This window comes from Falco naumanni, chromosome 13 (genome assembly GCF_017639655.2).
Source record: "Falco naumanni isolate bFalNau1 chromosome 13, bFalNau1.pat, whole genome shotgun sequence".
NCBI lineage: Eukaryota > Metazoa > Chordata > Aves > Falconiformes > Falconidae > Falco > Falco naumanni.
The window spans coordinates 3684025-3705012 of NC_054066.1; the positions used below are offsets into that span (position 1 = coordinate 3684025).

At 39.8% G+C, this 20988-nt stretch overlaps 1 protein-coding gene across 14 annotated transcripts in view; it reads left to right on the forward strand.

Moving 5' to 3' along the window:
* Nucleotides 1-260: 260 nt before the first annotated feature.
* The window catches only part of GIGYF2 (GRB10 interacting GYF protein 2), a 79151-nt gene continuing 58423 nt past the window's right edge, over nt 261-20988 (forward strand). For 11 of the 14 annotated variants that reach the window (XM_040612735.1, XM_040612740.1, XM_040612743.1 and 8 more), the window contains exons 1-4: nt 261-362; nt 12761-12840; nt 15407-15536; nt 17759-17854. In XM_040612735.1, coding sequence (XP_040468669.1) covers nt 12800-12840; nt 15407-15536; nt 17759-17854 — 267 coding nt within the window. In that variant the 5' untranslated portion in view covers nt 261-362; nt 12761-12799. Of the gene's footprint in view, nt 363-848; nt 1091-1417; nt 1445-12760; nt 12841-15406; nt 15537-17758; nt 17855-20988 lie in introns of all 14 variants that reach the window. The other 3 variants (XM_040612737.1, XM_040612736.1, XM_040612739.1) reach the window with 3 other exon arrangements.

Consider the following 20988-nt stretch of genomic DNA (forward strand, 5'->3'; position numbering starts at 1 on the left):
ACCGGCCCCTCCCCCCCGCCAACACCACCACCTTCCCACAGTGCTGTGCGGGGTGGTGGTGTGCTGCAGTGGGCGCTGCTTCCGGCAGGGGGCGCCTGCGCCCCCCGCGGGGTAGGGGAGATGCGCGCGCAGGCCCTGGGGGACAGCCCCATTCCCCCCCGCGGGTGCGCGGCGCCGTGTCGTCACGCGGGCGGTGCCGGGGTGTGGGGGAGGGGAGGCCGTGGCGCATCCGGGTCCCGCGGCGGCGGCCGGGGGCGGGGCCTGCCCTCACGTGACGTTGCGTGGCGGCGCAACCGCCATCTTGTGTTGTTGGGGCTGAGGAGTCGCTGTGGCCGTGAGGGACTCTCCGTCCGGGAGCGCAGGTAACGCCGTCCCGTCGGCTCCCTGCCCCCGCCACCGCCTCGGCCGCCGCCGCCGCCGCCTCCCCGCTGCTGCGCTCCCGCCGCCGCCGCGCTCCCCGCCCGTGGGAGCCGGCATAGGCCGCGCGCCGAGCACCGGCCTTGCTGGCGGCTCCTGTCCGCCGCGGGTGCCGCAGCCCCGGGGCGCCCTGCGGCCTACTGGGAGGTGAGGCCGCCCTGGCCCGGCGGCGAGGGGCGCGCCCGGAGGGCCTCTACTGCGCTGCTGGCGAGGGGCTTTTGCAGGGCTTGCTGTGTCTGGCCCCGCTGGAGGGTGCGGGCCTAGCCCTCTCCATGCGGCTCCTTGGCAGCAGGTCCCGGCAGGGGGAGACGGTGCCTGTCAGGCGACGGCGGGGCGCCCGGGGCTCCTCACGCCCGCCGGGGCTGGCAGCTGCGTCGCCGGCGCCGTCTCCCCTCATGCTGACCCTTGTGAACTCGCTTGTCCCCTCCCAGCCCGGCGGGAGCGGGCCTGTGTGCCGGCAGTGCCGCGGGCAGATGCGCCCTCGCTGAAGCCTGTGTGCCCCGCTCCGAGCACGCCCAGCCCTGTCAGGTTACGCGGGCCGAGGAAGGAGGGAGCTCGCCGAGCGCTCCAGCCTTCCCCTCCCACAGACAGCAGGGTGCTGGGAGCAGCAGTGACCAGCAGTGTTTGACTGGAGAGGCCTTGGCAGGCTGAAGAGAACATCGATCAGGATTGTGTACGTTTGATATTGATCCAAGACAAGTAGTTTCAGTGTAAACAAAGCAGTCTCTGGTCTTTCAAGTCTGTGTAATTGCCCTTTGAAGTGGGACAAGTTGTAGGCCAAAGGGAGATGTTGCCATATAGTACTTCTGCAATAAAATCTACATTTCCCCCCAGTAACCTTCAGCTCAATGTTCTTGGCGTGCTGCTGTAATGGTTTACCTCTTACTGTAACTCCTAAGTGTTTTCTTGGGGGGGGGGGGGGGGGGGGGAGGGAAATTCTGCATTCTGATTATATTCTTCTGTCTAACTTCTTGCTGCTCATTCTATTTTCTTGCTTCAGGAGCTGACTTGGGCAAGTTCCTGGAAAGTACGTGTGAATTTTTTTTCCTTTTCCCATAACTCTGCTGGTTGCTTTTGTTCTTAAGAAACTTTTTAATAAACACAACTTAATTTGCTGCTTTGTGAATAGAACATTTGGTAGATGCACAGTGTGATAATTGGCAACCTTTGTAAACAAAATTGGTTGCAGTTGTCCCCAACAAAAGCTTTGTTCTGGTATTTTTGAGCTCTGTTATTGGGTGTTGGCTCCAACAGATAATAAGAGCTTTAGTATTAGGAGGTATTGGTATACTTGCTGTGCACTTGAATAGGCATCCTTTCAACGGTTAGCTCATGCTGAGGTAAAAATGTGTGCTCTAATCAGTCCTGGGGGTATCAACAGAAATGTCAGTGTCCTTTGCGCCTTCTGCGCCCACTTCACTCCACAGGCTCGTATAATACTACAAGTTAAGTCATGTCAGTGGTTGTGTGTGTCAGTGTTAATTTCTCGTTTAATGTGTGAGTTAAGAAAAGTGAAGATTCTGTCTAGTAGTTAACTATATGAAAAAGAAGGGAGAGGTTTATCCATGGAAGTTGAATGTCACTTCTGGTGAGTCCTGCTTCTTGTGTTGAGACTTTGATGGCTCCTTTCAACATCTGACAGTATTGAGTATAAGTACTAGGATTTCTTAATTATTTTAAGAGCTGCTCAGTCTTTCCCAGTCCCTGGATGCATGAATATGCATGTGGGTACATGGTCACTGTATTTCTCTTAAGACCTTTTCTGAATGGTTTCTCAACCCTGTCTTTTAAAGCAAGAGCATAGAACTAAAATGCAAAGTAGTTGTGTTGCAGCCATGATTTGTTTCACAGGGTGCTTACAAAAATGATTTGATACCACAGTAAAAAACTTGGACTCCTGCAGATCCTTTTTTCATTACAGATGTTGATCTGAAGAGGACTGTAAAATATGCTCAGATACTCGTATTAGTGGGGTTTTTTTGCCTTTTAAAAACATATAATAAATGAAAAATACTATTTTTATGCTAATGTAAATGAAAAAATTGCTTGTAAATAGAGAGTTAAGAGCTTTACCACTTAATTTTTCCAACTGTTTTACTCCTTGATTGAGGAAGAGATTGTGAGTGTAAAAGGGGAGAGCAGACAAGGTTTTAGGGTTTTTTATGGAATTTAAGCACTGTTGCATCTCTTCTACTATGCTGTCTCCTAAGGCCAATTGTCTAAAAGGAGTTCTGTCATAAACTGGAGTTTCCTATACCTGAATGTAAAAAAAAAAAAAAGTTGACAGCTGTTTTAAGATCTATAGATACTTCATTTAAAAACAAACCCAACACCTATATGTCAGTCATATGAAACATCTCATTGGGGCAGCTAACTGGCTGAAGAGGTGGTTTGCCACTACATGTCTCTGCTGAAAGATCTTTCAATTCAAATATAGAAGGGGAACATTGGTTCACAGTAATTGATGAAGATGAGCTAGGCACCTGGACCATGGACTTTTCCTTCCCCTCTGTTCAGGCCTCTAGCTTTTTTTTTTTTTGTGTGGTGGTGTTTGAAATACCAAGAATATGAAATTTGATTCTGTCTAGTTTTGTCTGATCTTGTAAGTTCAAATAACTGTCAAATGTATGTTTCTTATTCTTTCATTGAGGCCTTTAAAATTCCTTCTTAGGGGCTTATAAGGTATGATTTTAAATCTTCTCATAGTTTGATTTAGAAAAAAAAAATTCTGGCATTTTTCCCTCATTTTTCTGTATGTGTGTTGGTGGTTTTTTTTTCCCCTCAGTGCTTCTGCTCAAAGATGAGTGGAGATAAGCTATATTTAATTCATGATTATAGATAGACAGAGCTAAGGGGCAGAGCGATAAAATTTCTGCTCACAAGTGTAAAAGCACTGGCCTGATCTGCCTTCTTCCTGCATAGCTTGCTAGAGATCCATTGGATGCTTTGATAGGGAGGAACACATCTCTTTGTTACTGAAGAAGCATCTGAAGAAGCATTTGTGTTCAAAGGGACTCTGTTTCTTTGTGTGGTTTTCTCATCAATTTATTTTAATTCATTGAGTGACATTTGAAAACCTAGGTGTACGAAAAGCTGCAGGGGGGGATGGTATTTGCTTTTACAGGAACAAAGTCAGTTCTCAGCCCAGCTTAGCTTCTCCTTGCCTCTCTTGCAGTCAACTCCTGAACATTGTTTGGTTGCACAAATGAACTGGCTTGAAAATTGTCAGAACTGAGAACTTGGCAAGTTTGTTCAAGGTGTACCTAAGTTATGTATGGAACTAGGAAGGATTAAGTGCTTTAAATTAAAAGGTCTATACAACATTGGCCCTCTTGTGGTTAGTGGTAGTGTGTGTGTGTATGTATATATATATACACACACAAAATCATGTAGTTCATCATAGTGATGTTTAATACCATTATTTTTTCATCTTTTGCTCACGTGGTAGTGGGGGATTGTAGCAGACAGAGGTCTTTGCATTACTTTGTTAGCAGCTAAGATTGCCACAGCATGTTGATTACAAAATGTGTCCACTTCTCTTTTTGCAGAAGGAGGTCTGCCAGTCCCTTGTCTCTATAGGTGGTTAAACATTCCTTGAATATAGAAACTGTAGCAATAGCTTGATGTCTGTGTCAGAAACTAGGCTGCCATTGAAATTTTTATGTCCCTCTTGCTTTGCCTTTTTTTTTTTTTTGGCAATGACAGGATGCGTGGAATTGTTTTGATGCATTTGAGGTTTTTGGCAAGCATAAAATAAGTGTGTTTTCAGGAGTGAGCCTCTCCTGTAATCCTTAAAGCTTGTAATATATAGAAGCTGATTATCTAGACCTCAGGATTGTGGAGAAAAGCAGAAGGGATACTCGGAGTTCTGTAGAGGTAATGGAGTCTATAGGTCAATGAGAAATTTTGATGGGACATCTAGAAAATTTGTCTTAAAATACTGCCTTGTTGAAAATTCCTTTTGGATCCTTTTTTTTATTATTCAGGTAATTATTAAAGCTGTACATTATGATTTTCTGTCTTTTTGGTCATGTATTTTAAAAAGTCTAGGCAAATAAAGAATCATTACTTGATGCTTTCAACAGTGGCTCTTGTGTATGTAATTTGTCATTATAAACAGACAAATGAGCTTACCAATAATGTTAGGAAAATAAACTGATTAGAAAAGTATTTTTGTATGTTAAATAGCTGTTAAATACATTGTATTTAATAAAAGGTAGTGGTTTTTTACTGGATATTTTGCCCTTTTAATAGAGAAATGCTTGATTCAAGTTGTGGTTGCTATGACTTTTTTCCTCTTGTCACTGTCAACAAATTGAAATAGTTTGCATTATGTTGATAGTATCTTAATATTAAGGTACTGCTTTGTGTGACCGGGAGATTCAGAGGCTATAGGTGTCCATATGTAGATCAGATTGGGTAAAAGCAGTCAGTCATCTCGGATTGGAAGAAACAGAAGGAAAAGATATACTTTGTATACCATGAAGTTGACATTGGGTGAAGTTTTATGATGATGCATGGATAGGTAAATTTATGTAACTTCAGACTTAGAGTCAGAATGTCATGTGGCAAGGAGTTGGTATGACTGGCAAGTAATGAATGTATAAAGTGATTTTTTTTTTTTTTTGAGCCACGTATGGTAGAATCTGAGGATGATTTAGGTTAGAAGAGACCAGCTTTTGGTGGTTGTCTGCTCCAGCCTCCTGCTCAAAGCAGGGCTGACGTCAGTGTTAGACTGAATAATGTGTGTGATAGAAAGTGAGTGAGGCTGACCATGGAAGTAGCATATGGCAAGGTTTTTAAGTAAAAGCATCTAATAATGTGATTTAATAAATTGAAGACCCAGTGCAGCTACCATTAAAACCAATGGAAGCTCTTACATTAGGCTTTGTTAATGCTGGATCATCGTATTTTTCCTCTATGTTATGCTAGGCTTTAAGAGTTCTAAGGCAGGATCACAATACTGTCACAGGTCAGTTTACACAGCTACAGTTCTTAGATGAAAACAATTGAGTATCTTTAGCAATATTAACATAAAGAGATGTGATAAGCTATTAAAAAGTGTTGTAATTCATATGCAGTAGCAAGTTGTTGTCTAACTTCTCGGTTGATGAACATATGCAATCTGATACATATACTAATTCTCTCTGTTAGGACTTTTTATTCAACACCTTCTCACTGTTGAATATTTGTTTCCTGAAGTATAGTATGTCTTCAAACTTCATAAGTAGGAAACCTTAAGAAGGGGTGGGGGGAAAGAATTTCTACAAAGCCCAGAGAAGCTGCCTATGTAAATAACATTTTAAAAACAGAACCAAAAAACCTCAAAACAACCCAGATCTGTTAATACAATGAGTGTTTTCAGTGTTTGTAGTCTGAAGCTTTGTTCTGCCACTTCGAATGTATGTATGGGCTGTATAATGTGTGTTACGAGTCAGTGAGGAGCAGGTAGACTGACCCAGCCTCCTGATCTGTAACGTGTTGTGGAACAGCGTAGACTGACTACATACCTACCAGAAAAATTTTGGTGTACAAGGTAGACAGATGTGGAAGTGATTTTCAGCTGGAAAACAAGAGTGCTGGCAGGGTTTTGGGATAGGATTTGGAATGAGAAGTGGTTTGTGTTCCAGCCCGTGGCAGGGCCAAGGGTGTGGTCCCCTGACTCTGCTTGGAGCTTAGTTGCTGGTGTCTGCTTTTGGCTGGAAGTCTTGTAATAAAGGTGGAGGTCACGCTGCTTTCTGGTGGAGAAGCTGGGAAAAGCTTTCATGTTTTTTCATGTTCAGGTGAGACAGGAAGTAGATACCTCTCTAACCTACCTCTAACCACCAAGTTCATAATCGTAGGTAGAAAAGGAGGAATATCTGGAATTGTGATATTTAATGTTCCTTTATTTTTCTTGGGTTTTGTTAGGTGTGCACGTGCCTCTACACTCTGTTGTCATCCTATCCCAGAAGAGCTTCAGTGCCTATTTCATGTGTTTGTCATTTTTGACTGGGGTGTGCAATGTGTTGCAAGCTGCAGCACTTCAGAAGCTTTAGGTGGTTCTGTGCAAAGGGAGCAGAGGGCGATAAGTTTGGGCCTGCCACTTGAGAACGTCGTGGACAGTTTTTGACCAGAAACTGCTGAGAGTTTGAAACATTTTGCAATGGTTTGAGACAGGAAGGTTGTAAGACTTTAGGACATCTAAAAATGTAACTGTAATAACAAAGGCATAGATTCTGGAGAAGTGGATGGTGTAGACATTGTTCCCTTAGGAAAAACTTTCTCTTGGCATCTGGGTAGATAGGCCTTGAAAAATTCACTGCCTTTATCAGGATAAAGGCTTGGTAAGCCAGAAGGGACTACTCTGCAAGTGCCTGGCATCTTGTGTAATGTGACTAATGGAATTTTTTTCTGATTAATTTTCTGTTTAAACTAGAACATACCTTTAAAAAATAATTTACTGTTGACCTGAAAACAGCTTACTCTGTTGTTTATCTCTGAATGTCTTGCTTCAGTCCCTTCACTGAAAAACTTAGGTCTTCAGCATTTTTTACCTTCACACTCAGTTACAGACTAAGCAAAATACTTAAATTTTTCTCAAAACTCAATAAGTAGAGCTTTGGTGTGTGTGGGTTTTTTTTTTTTCCCCACTGTAAGGCATATCTGTGATGTTCTATCAATTTTTGAACACCTGATTTACCAGCTTTCTTGCCTTATGGACAGCAGAACAGGACACAGATTCCCTGCAGTGATAAAATCCACTCTATATTTACTCTGTTTATTTTTCTATTCAGTGTTTTCTGTTAGCTCTTCTAGTCAATATTGTATGTTCCTTTTCAGCTGATTAGTGTAATAAATCTCAGATTGGTTTCAGGACTGTGTTTTTCCAGAATAGTCTTGTATTTGTTGTAAATTGCCTGTGTTTTTTGCTTATGAGTCTTTTCATTGTGTGCTTGGCCTTATTAAATGCAACCTGCTATACTGGACCAAGTAATTGAATAATTCATAATGGGTATTATTGGTGATGTGTCATGTCCATTATTTACCATATCCATGTTTGTCATCCTCAGGCTTCTGAAGTTATGTGGGCCAGGGCCAATGTTACAGAATCTATAGAAGTAGAGGATAGCTTCTTACCTTTTATGCTGTTTTGAGGATATTTTGCCTTCTGCGATGGTCTGTTGTCAATTCCTTAGAAGAGAAGGTTAAGAGGAAAAATAGGTTTTGATGATTTGATACTTTTCCTGTGGTTCTGAATTACTTTCTTTTTAGCATTCTATTTAATTGAAGTGTCCTGCAGAAGTTAAAATTTATTCACTGCTTGCTTGAGCAATGAATTTTCTACTCTTAGAAAAGTGTATTTTGATTGTCTTCATAAATCCATGTTGTCTGGCCTTAATTATGTCAGTGTCCTTTAATCAGTGCTGTCTGTTTTAGCCAATGATTAATATCAAACAGAGTGGTAGTGTAGCCACCTGAGTCATCCTGTTTACCACTGTACTTAAAAGGTAGCTTGCATACAGTTCTGCATCTTCTTTAATATTACAAGAATTAGAGAAAATCAACATTAATTATTCAGTCAACCTGTTAATTTTTCTTAAGATGTAGTTACTGGCACTGAAATTAGCTAGCTCTAGTAGCTGCCTGTGGAATGTTTTCTTGCTTTTGGAAGGTGAAGTTTTATTGTCTTGATGTAATGTTGCTGTTCTGTGGTGGAACACTGCTCTTAAATTCCTGTTCCAAGTTTATTTAAGGGGAACGCAGTTCCTTGCACTTAAGCCTGTTTGCATTATATTTCTGTTGTGTTCTTTGGTTCTCAAAATTTTCAGCCAATTTCTATGTTAAAAAAGTTGTTTCAAACCCACAGTAGCAACAGAAAGGGGAGGATACTTTTCTTCCTAAATATCTCTGATAAACAGTAGACTATTTAAAAATAAAATAGCTGTGTATAGGAAGTGGTATATCTTTTTTCCAAGGTTTAGGTTTCCAAAGTTAATAAAAAATCTAAGCAAGCAGCAGCCCCAAAGCTATAAATTGCAGTGACAGTCCAAATCTTTAATTTTTTTTGTCTGTAGGAAAGATTAGATGGGCAGACATGAATGCAGTCATGGCTTAGACTCAGCTTGGGATGCTAAGAATCAGTTTATCTCTGTCCAAAACAGCAGAACATCTTGTTGAGACAGATTGCCATGTGGTACAAGCTGAAAGAATTCTGTAATGCAAATGTCGGAATTTAACATTGCCTGAAAATCTTAACTCCAAGTGCCCGTAAGGGACAAACCTTAAAATGGCAATTTCGTGTAAATATTGAAGTTGAGCAAAGTCTGGAAAACATGGCAGTTTAGATCTTTCCAAGTTTCTGAAAAACAGCTTTTTGCTTAGGTATTTATTAAATAGCTATATGTTCTAAGACCAGAGCTTGTGGCCAAAATGGGCTATACTAATTAAGACCTTTCTTAGATTATTTGGGTTTTTTACAGCTGAAACATCTTATGTGTTTTAACACACAGATCTACCCAGTATAATCATGTTCTGACTCATGTCAAAAGCAGATGTTTCTGAGAGCTTTAATAGACTAGCTGGGTACTAAATAGTGAGCTTGAAAAATAATTAAAAAAACCTGTCAACTTGGTAAAACAACCATTGTACCTAAAGCAAACGAATGAAATGAGTTGAGTGTTGCTGATAGCAACTTTGGTACCTATATTATTACCTGTTAATTGTGAATGAAAGCTGCTTAAAGGCTTAATGTTATTGGATTACATTTTGCATTTGTTCAGAGGATGGACTTCTGACTTCCAAAGCACTAAGCTGCTGACAAAATGAAAAGGAAGTTTTTTCCCTTGCCAGTCCACAGCTTGATAGTGGGGTTGATGTGATTTCTTCTCTTTTCAGTCCTGCATGCTGATAGTGAGTTGGTGGCTGTGGTACCACCCCAGGAAAATGGAGTTCCAATTTATGAAGCAATTCCAGTTTTCCCCAAGTATGCAGGAAAACTGCAACTGTAGGGTTGCACTGGTGCCTTGATGAATAATTGACCTGATTTGAAGAAAACCTTGGAGCAAAGGTTCCCCTTTGAAGGAGTGGTGGGCGATTCTCAGGTAGCATTCTTGCCCAGGCAGTGGTGCTAACTGGACGTCATCAAAATACAGCCTCAGTTTCTGGCCTCAACTTGAGGCTGTCCCTTTGTGCGCTTGCCCATATAAAATTTGTGGCTGTGCAGATTCCTCAATCAATACCCATTTATTTGTAGAAAATCTTGATTTACAAAACTCCAGCAATTCAGAAAGGGTCTTTTCCCTCATCAAATTGTATTGAGGAGGAAATGTGTTAGGTATATATTATTTCTGTGATTTACCATCCTTGATTAATAAGGGGGCAGCATAGATAAAAAAGACCAAAATTAACATTTTAATAATTAACATTGAAGCTTAGAGCCTAAGAAAGTTATCTAGATAATAAAGATCTGATAAATTTGTGACTGTTCCTTGGCCAAAATAGTTAAATTTATGACTTGGTAATTCATTTTCTTTTTTTAATTCCTCACGCTTTTTCTTGCCTCACCCTGACTCTCTCCTCATGATGTGAGTGCCACGTAGTCCACCCCAACTTGCCTTTCTGGTTAGTACAGCTTCTCCTTTGCACACCAGCTGTGTGTGCTGTGCAGTCCCTGTCAGAGGTTCCTCTCCAGTTTGGCTTCTGTGCTCTCACCTTTTGGCTACTGCTTTGTGAACCAGCAGAAGCAGCACAGTTTCTGCTTTCCCTATCTTGGCCAAGTGTATTCCTCTTGCGCACTTGCTGCCTTAGCTTTCTTGAGTCCCTTTTTCCTGTTTGCCCTCCTCCCAAATCGTTACCTGTTTCCAGAGTGCCTTCTTTCCGAGGGTTTCTTTTCAGCTTTGTCTGTAATTTCTTTTTTATGTATGTTTTATTTCTTGGTAATGCTGCCTATTGGAGTAAATTCACCTGTTACACATACGTGAATAATTCACAGATCTGTTTTTTATTCTGGTTTTTTTTTTCCTGTTCAGCTACAATTGCATCGACTTACAGATGTCTTGCTTTCAATTAAAAATTCATGCACAGATAACTTCTAGGGAGGAAGTAGCTTATCTGAATGCAACACAGAAGGGGAAGCCAGCAAAGAATTCCCAAAACAAAGCTTGGTGGCCAAAATGAGGGACAAGGAAAGCCATTTTGCAGCTCAGTGGGATGAGATTAGCAGGCTTTGAGTATGCTTGCAGGCACTAAAATGCTTAGGAGTCTAATAGAGAAAGATGACACAGTATCCTCGACTTTTTGGGGAAGGAAACCCAGAGACCGAATAGAGTGGGGCCCAGTGGGTCCCAAACTAGTAAACCACTCAATCCTAACTGGTTTTTAGTGCTTTCTCCTTGCATCTGATGCTTTTCAGCTGTGTTTTTGTTGCAGTTTAACATACTCTGTGCCAGCCTTTTTCATACTACTGATATTAAGCTAACTGATGTCAGGAGCTGAAGATCCCAGGTTCCCTGGTGATCCACATGGGTTGATTTGAAAGCTCTCCCCCCACATACCCCTCCAGCAGAAGGGTTACAGGCATCGCAGGAAGCAAAGGGACAGGCATCCAATTAAGGCTATTAGGAACTGCATTAGAGGCTTTTGTCTCTGCCAAAGTGTGCACGATGGTTTGCTTGAATTGCCCCACAACATTTTCACATGTGGCTGCTGTATGTCTTTGTTAGGTACCTAACCTTGTGTTTTGATTTGCAGAATGATGAATGGATATACTGTGAGTGTTCTAATGAGCTGTCTGGGGCTTCAAAAAGGCAGCTGAAATCAGACCAAAATAATCTCAGACTAGGCCTGTGAGAATAGCTAGATATTTTTGTATTGGCCTCCGTTGCAAGTAATGGGGATAATCCCTTTTCATTACTTAGAGTTATTGTGAAAATAAAAATATTACAGTTTTTATATAAATTATATTGTGTATGGGAAAAGGTTAATATGGCATGTAGTAAAAATTCATAGCCAAATGTTGGTTGGTAAGTTTAGGCTGCAGGGAGTTTTACGACTATGTGTATTCTTATGCCCAAAAGATTTGAGTAAAATCTACTCAAGCAGGTTTTGCCGTTTTGTTTTGTTACATTTTCTAGCTTTTAGGCTGTTTGGTGTGTTGTTTGGTTTTTTTTTTTTTTGACCTTAGTATCATTACTTCTGTAGCATTAAAAAAAAATGTTTCCTTTGTTTGGCTTTGTCCTTTTCTTCAGTAACTAATACCCTTTCTGCTTCTAACACCACCCCCCCCCCCCCTTTTTTTTTTTCTGTCACCTTTTCATGCAAAGTGTAGACAAACTTACGAAGCTCCTTTATTTAGTCCTTGGGTCTGTTAAGGAACAGAGAGGCAAAGCTCCCTCCCTCCCATCTGTCTTTATGAGTTTTTGAAGTCTAATCAACCAATTTTTGTAGGTAATGCTTCAAATCGTGTTTTCTTTAGGTTTTGGCTACAGTGTGTTTATTATTATTTTTTTTTCTAAAACAAAACTTCTTCTGCAGATTTTGTTATTGCCATTGCTGAAAGGAAAGAGGAGCTGTATTTTCTTACTACAAAAGAAACTTCTCCAGAACTGCCTGGGCTGGACTTAACTCTGACAGAGAAAACTTCATGGCTGTCCCTTAGTGTTGCTCTTTCCCTCCAATATGGCTTCATCTGCCGTTGTCCATACACTCTTGATACATAGGAACTTGACCAGACCTTCACTAGTGTCTGTAGGACCTTGGCTAATAACAATGAAAGTAGCTGAAGTCTTAAGTTGTGCATTATTTTTCTTAATAAGACCAAGCATGAGAGAAATACTGTCATCTGCCTGCAGATTTAGGAGGATGTCACAGCACTGCATGTACTCAGTCTTTAGAAGGCTTATTTTTCAAGAATGAACAGTGGAAATTTCTTGAATACTCTGCCACTCAACTGGCAGATCTTTCTTGCTGTAATTCTAGTGGGGTTTTATCCTCTTGTAATTGTCAGGAAGCTGCAGTTCTGTTCTTACAGAAGAGGATTATGCATAAAATTCTCTGTGTTTGGTTGCCTTGTGGTAATCACTGATTTGAAAAGGGACTGTTTGTACAAATTGTTTCTTCAGACACCCTGATTGAGTGTCCTTTTTGAGCTGTTAAATTTAGGGAAAAGATCTTGATGCAGTTACTCCTATATTAGTAAACTAATTTGTTGGAGAGCTGACGTGGATTCCTTAAAAAAATAAAATATTCCATGTAATCAGTTTTTTCACTTTGCATGACAGGTGTGTTTTGTATTGTGAAGAAGTTTATGAAAGACTGTATTAATCCAGGTACTTTCATAGTAAACTTTTCTTCAATTTTTCAGGTTCACGCTTTTTACAGAAGAGGAATAGAACAGGAAAAAATGGCAGCAGAAACTCAGACACTTAACTTCGGGCCTGAATGGTGAGTTTTTTCTGTTTTGCGAGACTTTGGAACCTTGTCTAAAATTTAAAAAAACCCTGAATTTCTGTTCTTTGGTACTAAATTGATTATAAGACTGAATGGGATAGAATGTTTTTGGTGTTCTATACTGCTTCACCTCAGTCCCTGGCCTGTGATGGAAAACAGCGTTATAAAATTAGTCTTCACTTTGTAAATTGGCATTGTGTATGAAATGAGTTGGCTTTTCATGTTATGGTAATGTATAACATTCACATTGCTACCAAGTATCTGAGGGAGAAATAATGTTTATGATCTGGGAGATACATGCCAAGGCAAAGTGAAAAAGACTTACTTGTTTGGTCTTTCCATGTGATACATATTATTAAGGAAGTTAAACTCTATTTACTGGATTTAAATCTGTAGCTAAGCAAGCTTCCCCCTCCCCAGTATTAAAAAATAAAACCAGATATGGAACATGGTAAAAGTGTGTGTTTCGTGTCATAGTCTCCTTTATGTGTACACTGGAAAGTGTCAGGAAAAATGCGCTATTGTGTTGAAGGGAATCCTTGGTATTGCATAATCTCATGTCAGCTGTTAGTTTTCCAGCTTGTCTGACATGTATTGTCCTGGCTTTTGCTAAAGAGTAGTTGCACAGGTGTTATAATGGTTCAGTATTTGTTCCAATTTCTTGTTAAAGTGTTGGTGACTGCAGTTACAAACAAGAACTTTGGATGGTGTGGTTTCTGAAGAGTGATGTGGTCCTTAAGTGTGTAAATGGGAGTGGAGTGGTTATAGGAAATACAATTGCTGCATAGCATGTGGTAAGACTATTATTGGAATAACATACTCCTGCTGACACATTTTTATACACAATGTACAAAAATTGGAGAGTGTTAAACAAAGCAGACAGACATGATTTGTGGCCTGGAAAATAATGAGAGATGTCAGTCTATTTTGTTAGTTTGAAGGAAGCTTAAAGAATGATTTTATCACTATCTATAAATACACCCACCAGCAGATATTTTGTGCTGGAGTGCTCTTCAGCGTAAGACAGACATGATTAGATTCATTGATGGATGGAAGCCAAAGTTATATTAAAGAGAAGGGGGAAGGCAATTCTAAAAAAAGCACATATTTTAACAGTAACTTGATTGCTGTGTCATAGTGAGGGGACTTCAGTTTCCCATTTAGTTTAAAAACCAAATTAGGTAGTGTGCAACAGTATATATTTTACTTTGGTGAATTACTGGATTTTTACATTAACAAAATTCTAAGATTTATAATTATTCTTTTGGGTTGCAGTATAGTCATGTCTGTCGTGTATGTTGTTGTATCACTTAATAGTCAAACTCTTGGTGACGTTTGATCTGGAGTTGAACGTTGCACTGAGCCATCCAGTCCTTTGAGTAATGCCTCCCCAGGTGGTTTGGGTGGAAGTGCTAAGTAAAGAAATTGCCACTGGGGGGCACCAAACTAAAAAAAAAGATAACTATTTGACTTGCAAATTACTTTTTGCTTTCTGTTCAGAGAACAATAAAACAAATCAAAGCAATTCAATAATTAGGTGAAAGGTAGCCTCTGAATATTTTTTTTTCTGAGCACCCTTCTTTCTAAGGATTTTGTGATTACTGAGAAGTGTTTATTGTTTTACTTGTCTAAGATGCACATCAAGGAGAATGTAGAAAACGTGGTGTGGGTTTTATTTCTTGACACATCCTTTTGTAAAACATACCCTGTATTGTTAAGTTTGAGGAATTTGGGTAGCTGAGGAAATGATAGTATAGAATAAGACTAATCCACCTGTGGAGTGGGAATGGTATCATACAACTATAAGATGTTATCTGTAATAAGTTGAGTAGCTTGCCTGTGTGGGATGCAACCAAACTTAATAGCATATGTATCTGTTAGTGCAAGTTAGATTACTGCTTGAAATGTCTCTAAAGTACAAAATATAGCCACACTTTACAATTTATTTATTTTTTTAAAATTGAGATGATAATCTAAATGATGTGTATGTCCTCTGAAAAATACCATTAATTTTAAGTTCTGGAAAAGGAAATTGGAGTAGAGTAACAAGAAGAAACCTCATTGCAAATTTTACTGTCCTATACTACTTGTTAAATTCTGTGAAACACCTGAATAAACTTCTGCCTTAGGTTAATGTTTGCCATGCTGTCCACAGTGTGGTAAGAATTTTTCTTACCAAAAAAGCTGTTGTCATTAATTTCTATGGAAGGTGTTCCAACAGAATTTTGTGCAGCCAGTGTAAATAGCTTAGTCAAGGCTTTAGCTTGCAGTATAGTCAGCATGAGAGTTCTCCAGGGGATGAGTTGAATTCCCTGATGTGCTCATGGGATTTTTTTTTCTTTTTCTGCCTTGGCTATGGGAAAAATGAGGAAAGCTCTTTCACCCTTCTTGTTGAAACATGAATTTTAGAGTTTTCAGGTTAAGGATGTCAATATCTTTACTTTCAGGATGGGATTTATTTCTTTTTTGTCAAGTCTGTAAACATGCAGAGGGATGATAACATAGGTGAAGACACATTCTCCTCAAGTTTTCATTGCTTTTTTTTTTTGCTTCATTTTAGGCTGCGAGCTTTGTCTAGTGGCGGGAGCGTGACATCCCCTCCTCTGTCTCCGGCTTTGCCAAAGTACAAACTAGCAGACTATCGCTATGGGAGAGAAGAAATGTTGGCACTTTTTCTAAAGGATAATAAGGTGAGCAGGAAGAGGGAGAAAGCCTGGTGTGTGTATTCCTAATGACAGTCTTGTAATTAGGAATAGTTATTTGTGTATTGTGATTATGGGCAAAGAAATTGTGTATCCCTTGGCAAAGAACTGAAGAGGTCTGATTACGGGGTTTTTTGTATGTGTGCTTATTTGATCCCGCTCTTAACTTCGTTCAGTAGTTTTGAATCTTTTTGTCACTATGGGTAACTTCCTGCATCCCCAAGAACAAAACCTGATTGCCATATTCAGGCCCACTGCCACAGTTGACTGAGGGTTAAAGTCTCCTTGTAGCTGTGCGGATTTGCTTGCCTCAGTAGGATTTTATTTAATACAGTGTAAAACAGTTACTTGGTTCAGCTTGAAAGTTGGGCAGTAAATCATATTAGCATATCATCTAACAAAGGCAAGAACTCTCCATTTATCCTGACTTAGGGCAGTTCACTTCAGCAGGTAACCAGCCCGATGAGAGCAGTCCTCAAGTTGTTCATTTCTCTGGGACTCGGGGCACAATCTACTAGCACATGCAATACAAAGAGAGCAGCATAGAAAGTCAAGAACTTCCCTCTGGTTTCATTTCAAACAGAGGTTCTCGGTACAAAAGTCACGTTTCAGAGTGTTTCAGGCAAATGATTCGTACATTCCGCATTTGTAAACATTAGGTTTTTCTTTAGATGGTGACAGAGGTTGGTTTATTGTTGCAGCAGGCACATAGTGATTTGGAAGCCTGAATCCCTTCCAGAGCCTTACCCTCCAGTCAGGGAGGGACTGCAAGAAATTGTCAGGTTGTGCTTTTAGCTTTGCATATAGATGTGCACACATACCTCTGTGTTCTTAACCCCGCCACGACTGGGCTGACATCTCATACAGTGCTGGGAGACCTGCATTGCTTACGTACAGATTCAAGGGTGTTGAATGTCAAATATTTTTCTAAAGCTAAGTGTGTTACAGCTTAAAGCCATGCTTTAATGTGCAGAACTATCCTGCTTTACTTGGAGAAGCTGCAGTTTAAACCTTGATGTTATGTTTGAATAAGTCAGCCTGTCAGAGGTCATTGGTTTTTTTCAGTTGTGTATGTTATATCAGATGATGCTAAGACCTTTTCAGTTGCAATGGATTCAGAACAACCTATTAATACCCTGTGTTACAGGAAGCTCTCTGATAGTTATGAATGCTCCAAAAAAATATCTCTCCCTGTGAGTTTGCCAGAAGGGCGTTATTATTAGAGTATATCTTGCTTTTGATATGCCCATGTTTCCATGGTGCTGAGTAATTCTAGTTATTGAGACTGAGAGGACTCTTGACACTTTCTAGTCAACTACTAGATGTGTTTTTAAGATCCTTTTTTACTGTGTCATCTTAATCTTTGCCGGATGAAGATTAGGCAGAGTTGCATCTCTGATTAAAAGATACTCTGATTGAAAGCAGGAAGAGTTCCGCTAGCATGTACCCAAATGAAAAAATAAAACCCTATGTTGCTTTGCTTCAATTAAAATTTGGAGAAGTCTATCTCTAGAATTGCAAACTAGATATTTTTGAAACTGTTCTCTGTTGGCACAGTTGGAGCTCACTTGGCTGTAATTGCAGTTTCTTGTCCGCATGTTCAAGGTCACATCTGCTGATGGAGCCTTTCATCTGATGATGGACTGATTAAAACTTAGTGTTAAAGTTTCTTTTGATTTAAATCATCAATGTTCTCTGCTGAATAAATCCGTACCTATAGTTTATACTTTCTTTTTGTTTCTTTTGTTTACTGCCCCTGTTGGTTATAAATTGGAAATGCTGACTTTAAATCAAATACAACTCTGGTGCTATATATGATTATTTTGTTAATATATAAATAGAAGTCTGGTTATAAAAATGCATTGAAGTTAAAGCAGTACTTTTTAAATGTACCAGATGAAATTTCACTTGCTTCAGATTTGTGCTGCAGTGATGTGGAAGTTTTAATTCTGATGTGTGTGATCTGGATACTTTACATGTTACAGTTGCGGGTGGTGAATGCTTTCTGTGTTTTATCTATATGTTTTATATTGGGAGGGGGGCATAAATTTGCAGTGGAGTTACACCCACCCCCAGTAAATGTTACTGGAAGTAGTGGTGTACTGGGTAGATGGAGACAGAGTAGGCATTTTTTTGTAAATCAAATTGTGGCATCATGCCTGAAATGGAAATACTTGGGTATATTTGTATGCTTTTTTCCTTTCGTACAGATACCTTCAGACCTTCTGGATAAGGAATTTCTGCCTATTTTACAAGAGGAGCCCCTGCCACCACTGGCACTTGTACCTTTTACAGAAGAAGAACAGGTTTGTATCTTTTTTTTTTTTTAATATCTTTAGATTGTCATTAGTAGAAAGGTAGAATAAAGAGTATGCCTCCATTAAAAAGCATAACATTTGAGATGAGTAGACTTCAGGGAAACAAGTTATGAAAGCATACTGCCTTAGTGTAAAATTTGAATTCCATTCATGTTCAATTAGTATCTTAAATTTCAACAGATACCTTTCATATGATGTTCTGTTGATGGCAGACAGTCACCTTGTTAAATCCAGGATCACCTTCTGGGAATTATTACCTACTTAAGTACACAGCATTTTCAGATCAGTTTTTGGACCACTTTCTTATAACAGAAGTGTGTAAGTTCTGTAACTTCAGCCCTTCTCCAAAGGCCACAAAACTGAAGTTTTTTGACTTAACTTTTTTTAGGAAGTTGAAGTACTCTTAACAGCTTGGTATGTAAGCAGTTGCTTGATTATTTCCTTGTTTGGTTTCTACAGGTATATAATTAATTTGTGAACAAGATAAGAGTGAGAACAGGTAGTCCACAAAGATTCCATTTCAAGGGTGATTGATCTGAGTAGTTTGAAAGCTGTTGCTTTAAATTTTATTCCTAGCAGAGGAAACTGTCTGGCCCACTCTGGATAAATGCCTCTGACTTTTGACTCCGAGTTGATTTCCTCTTTGTCTTATGGCTGTCAGAACTTCTGATTTTGCAGTTGCTGTCTGATTTGCCATATTTTTTAGCACTTTTTTAACATCGGAATATGTGGTTTGACTTTTTGTTTGTTTCTTTTCTAAGAGAAAGGAGTGTGTTTTTACAGACTTGAGTGTCATTTGATTTTTGCAGGGGTGGGAACATTAGTAATAGTTTCTTAAGTTTCAGAACATCCTTCTTCCTTTGTCCCATGCTATTGTATTCCAGAGTTTTTCACCATCTTTAAGTGCCTGGGTATTCTGGTGTATCCTCTTCACCTCTTCTGGAATTCCTTTGTTTTCAGAGTAGATTCGTATTTCTTGTGTCTTTTTAGGATACTATCCTTTTACATAAGATGCTCATAGTTTAGTTTTTAATCAGCAGTCTTATTAAGTTCAATTGAACACACTGTAGGTACTTCATGTCATAGTCTTAACAGGCAGCTGAGGTTGAGAAGGTGCTTTTAAGGGAAATCTTATCCCAGCTGCCATTCTCCAGTGGGAACAGGAAGGATTCAGGCAGCAAGCCCAGGAAATACTCAGACATGCAGTGGCACACAAAAATACTGAACCTTGGTGTTAAAATACCTTTGGACATTTTTTTTTTTTTTGCTGATGCATAATGCAGTCCTTCAGAGAGTATACTACAAACCTTTTACAGTTAAAGGAGATGTTGACTTCTGGTGATTGTCAAGATACTCTCCGAGAGGAATAATACAAGTTTAGGGTTATGGTATTGAAAATGTGCTGAGTAGTCTCTTGGTACAGATGAGACGGTAAGTGCTGCTGGGCTTCAGGGATATGTGGTCCTTTGCTGCAGTGCACAGTGTTTCATCAGCCTTGAAAACTTCTGAGGAATTGGTGTGCACTGTGTCTAGTTTTTTCATGCTCCTTTTCACCTGTAATCATATGGGATCTTCATGGTCAGCTTAACAGTTCTCTGCAATCTCCACAAAAATCATAATCTGACAGACTTCAAGGAAGTCTTTCCTTTAGTGTTTTCTGGGGACCCAGAGGATGTGAAAAATCTGGTTTTTCTTACCTGAAAATCTCCCCCACCCCCTTCATGACTGATTTGAGATACTAAGGGAATGGCGTTATTTAAGCAACCAGAAATTCCTGGTGTTTATTCCCCATAACAGAACAATCATTATTTATTTTAAAGAATCATGTTCAGAATAATCTTGAAGTGCATATTAATAGCTTTAGTAGTGCCTGCTACATGCTGCTGGTAGCGATACAGGAAAGTTCTTTCACCTAAGGTTGATAGGAGAGTTTAAAACACCTTTGTGCCCCCTCTATGAATACTGAAGAGGGTATTATCCTCTCAGAACTTGAGGGATGGAGTTTTGGGGGTCCTGTAGAGGACAGGCTGCTCTAATCAGAACACATGTGCTTGGTTCGAACACTACCCCAGTCAGGCTTATGCTGGACTTGGATTCAGAACAATTCTTGCTTGCAACCCGAGAGTTACACACCTGATAGCATTGTGGTTGTATGCATAGTATGTCAGGAAGTTGTCTCAAGCTGATTAAAGGTGTGTTATCTAGAGGTGGATGATAGATATTATCAACTATATGAATTAAGCTTAAAATCAGTTTAGTCCAGTGGAATTTAACCAGATACAGCTACAGTATTCCCTGTTACAGGATATGAATGTACTTTGGAGGGAGTTACGGTTCCTTTTTATTCTTTTTATGTAGAAAGTCACTTTCCTGGTGATAAGTATGCTGAGCTAACATAGAGCTCAACTGATTTACCTTCTAAGTTTTGTTATATGACATGGTAGATTTGTCTTAAGATCTGTTTCCACCACTGACCACTGGCAATATACAGCATATGTGTTCCTTTGCCTTCACCCATCCCCCCCCTGCCTTTTCCCTGGTTGTGTTGGGAAAGAGTTCAGTTGACTTAGTCTTACCTGCTTGTGGAGTAAGGGTATCTCAAGCTCTTCCTGAATATAATGGAGATTTTTTTTTGTGTGTCCTCAGTGGTTACATTTCTGATGTCTGTTTCTTAGGATGTCTTCCATTTGCTACTAAAGAATTAATTGAGCCCCTGTTTGGGGGCAGCTTTGCTCATTGGTGTGCATTGTCAGGGATGGACACTGAAAGTAGAATGCTAATCAATAGTAAGGTGTTTTTTCAGTTTTTGACTTTGCTTCTTTGTTCATTACTCTGTGGATTTACTGTGTGGATTATTATCACTATGCACATTTACAAGGGTTGCATCTTCACCACAGCAAGGTCTACAGAGGGGAGGGAAAATTTGTTCAAAACTTAGGTAAGCAAGTCAAATAAGAAATTGGAAAAGGAGGTGAGATTACTGTTTTGTTCTTACTGGAAAAATAAGACCTCATAAGTTAAGGAATCTGCTATGCAAGACAGTGAATCTGATCAATAGCTTGAAGTTGCTTCTGTAGTAAAATAATCTTACTGCTTCACAAAAAAACAGAAGTGTCAACAGC